Consider the following 2,767-nt stretch of genomic DNA (forward strand, 5'->3'; position numbering starts at 1 on the left):
CCACACAGGCACACACGTCCCACACGCACGTCACACAGCCAGATATCCCACACACACACGTCACACAGCCAGATATCCCACACACACACGTCAAACAGCCAGACGCCCCCCCCCACACACACACGCATTCCACACACACACGTTCCACACACATCACACCCCACACACACACTCTCACCTCCACAGTGGTTCCTTCTCTTCTGGGAAGGATCCAGTGCCGGCAGTTGGGGAGGAGCTCCAAGGTCCAGTCTTATTTCACCCCCCCAAATAGTCTTATTTCACACACACCCCCCAAATTGTCTTTATTTCACCCCCCCAAATAGTCTTATTTCACACACACACCCCAAATTGTCTTTATTTCACCCCCCCAAATAGTCTTATTTCACACACACCCCTCAAATTGTCTTTGTTTCACCGCCCCCAAATAGCCTTTATTTCACCTCCTTAAATAGTCTTTGTTTCACACACACACCCCAAATTGTCTTTATTTCTCCCTCTCCCACCCTGCCTTTATCCCCCCTCTCTCCCGTGTCCCTGGGCTGTGCCCGAGGTTCATTCCCTGCTCTCTCTCCCACAGTGTGTTCGTGTGGCGGTGCCTGTGAGGAGCCTGTTCCTGCTGCAGGGACTGCGACAGCCGGGAAGGCCACGGGATGGTGCCCGGGGGGCACCTGCAGCGCACTCACAGCCCCGGGACAGCCCCAGGGCCTGGGAAGGAGGCCGAGGTCTGCAGGGAACCCTTTGGGGCCCTGGGAGGCCAAAGGGGGAACAGTCCACTCATGGAGCTGCTTTGGCCCAATCCTGTGCTGTTCAAACCACGGCTGCAAAGGGAGAAAACACTGAGAAAATCCCGGGCCCTTCCCTTCCCAAATGTCAGGCCTGGCCGTTTGGGCAGGAGGGGGAGGCTCTGACCACACCCACTGCCGAATCCACCCAGGGGCCCCAGGAAAGCTGGGAGCCTTTCCCGAGCAGGAGGGGGGCACTGCAGCTTTCTGGAATTGGATGAGCAAAGGATCACGGTTTTAAGTCCATTTTGCTTTTAAATACATACATTTGGCTAAATTTCTCTCCATGAAGTGCCTTGGAATACTTTTCCAGCAGTCTGGGCTCCAGCCTTGCCTCCCACCCCCTGCTTTCCACACACGGTGCTACGACTCTGGGCCCAGGAGGGCTGAGCCACCCCCAGCTCCAGCTGGACTGCCCCCATCCCTGGGCTCTGCCTGGCCTTTAATACCTCCCCAGGGAATTCCCACAGCATTCCGTGCTGCCAGAGGGACCAGCTGATGGCACTGCCCCTCCTGGGCAGGGGGCACACAGGGTTTGCACCCCCGGGCACACTCACCTCCACACCCACACCGAGGCTCATCCCACAGAACTCCTGCCCTCTGCTCTTCCTGGGAAAATGTGCTTCACAGGGAGCTACTTCCACAGGCAGTGGCCAGCCAGAACCTAGGAAAAAGCCCCTAAGGAGCCCTGTTTCCCATTCCAGAGGGGCTCCCTGGAATGTCCCTGGAGGGCCCTTGGGCTCCTCTCCCCATCCTGCTGCTCCTGCTCCCACAGCCCCTCGGCCCAGCCCGGGCACTGGGGCCGCTGAACTGAGCCCGGAGCTGCCCCGGGGGGACTGGGACCACAGACATTCCCAAAAGGAAAGGAAAGTCACTCTCCACTTGTTACAACCTTCTGCCAGAACCAAAACCCCCAGGGATGGTGGACTTGGAAAAAGCAGGTTCAGCTTTTTCCACAGAAACTGTTCAGAAAGGAACAGCAAACGTGGGCAATGTCAAAACTGGCATTTAAGCCACTTAAAATTCCTGGTGTGGAACCACTACCAGATTTTTAAATTACCTTTCTTTGTTAATTAAAATAAATAAAGGCTAAAACAAACCATGTAGACTTACTTACATTTAGTCTTTGCAAAGCAATGCTAAACAGTGCTTTAGTCCCAGTTCAGGACTACAGGGTCTGAGCTCTGGAACCTTCCTGCCAGGCCACTCTGCTGCCACTGCATGGAAAAGTAGCGAAAACATCCCGTTAAAGGAGTGGATTCCTGCTTGTTTAACACTCAAAGTGCTTCAGAAACCTCAAAAATCACCTTTTTTGACAGCTGAATTTATTAATGCCTTACATGACTGCACAGCAGAGCAGTTGGGCACACACAGAGCAGTCCCTGTGCAGTCTGTTTTTAGGGAAACCTCTGGGATCCAATCCTGTTCTGTCACGTGGTGACATCAGTGAGCTCCTCTGCTGTGCTCTAATCAATCATCTTTGCCTTCCTTCCACAGTGATTGTATCCCAAATAACTGCAGTTGTGTGGCAGAATTCATTAACTAATTAATCAAGTGATGTGAAAAGTACCTTAAAGCAATAGTGTGTGTCAGGAAAACAGTCTCTGTTTCTCTGCTCTGGCTTCACGTATGAAGTGTTCCAAGGAACGCTGTATTAAACTGTAAACTACAACATTAATGCATGACTTTATATTTTCAATGGTCAAGATGCCATTAAATGAAAATCTCTGTCTCAAATAAATTTGGATACAAGTTTTCCATGTCCAGTTCTTAAATCCAAATAGCAAGTTGACCTGGAAAGACTCCTGGGACTTGCTTTACAATTCCCTTGCAAGCAGAAAATGGCCCCAAACATTGTGTCAAAAACCAAAGAAACCAAGACCCCTCAGACTTACTGGGAGCTGGAGCTGGAGCTGCCCAAGCTGGTTCCAGTGCCAGGAGAGGAGGAGCCGAGGGACACACTGGCACCACCTGGAGCCACCCCA

At 52.3% G+C, this 2,767-nt stretch overlaps 1 protein-coding gene across 4 annotated transcripts in view; it reads left to right on the forward strand.

Annotated features, from left to right (window-relative positions):
* EML6 (echinoderm microtubule associated protein like 6) overlaps window positions 1-1,975 on the forward strand; it is an 89,947-nt gene extending 87,972 nt beyond the window's left edge. For all 4 annotated transcript variants that reach the window (XM_017821803.1, XM_017821802.1, XM_017821804.1 and 1 more), the window contains one exon: window positions 578-1,975. In XM_017821803.1, the coding sequence (XP_017677292.1) occupies window positions 578-602 (25 nt within the window). In that variant the 3' untranslated portion in view covers window positions 603-1,975. The remainder of the gene's footprint in view (window positions 1-577) is intronic.
* Window positions 1,976-2,767: the final 792 nt, after the last annotated feature.

This window comes from Lepidothrix coronata, unplaced genomic scaffold, assembly GCF_001604755.1.
Source record: "Lepidothrix coronata isolate B3197 unplaced genomic scaffold, Lepidothrix_coronata-1.0 Scaffold92, whole genome shotgun sequence".
NCBI lineage: Eukaryota > Metazoa > Chordata > Aves > Passeriformes > Pipridae > Lepidothrix > Lepidothrix coronata.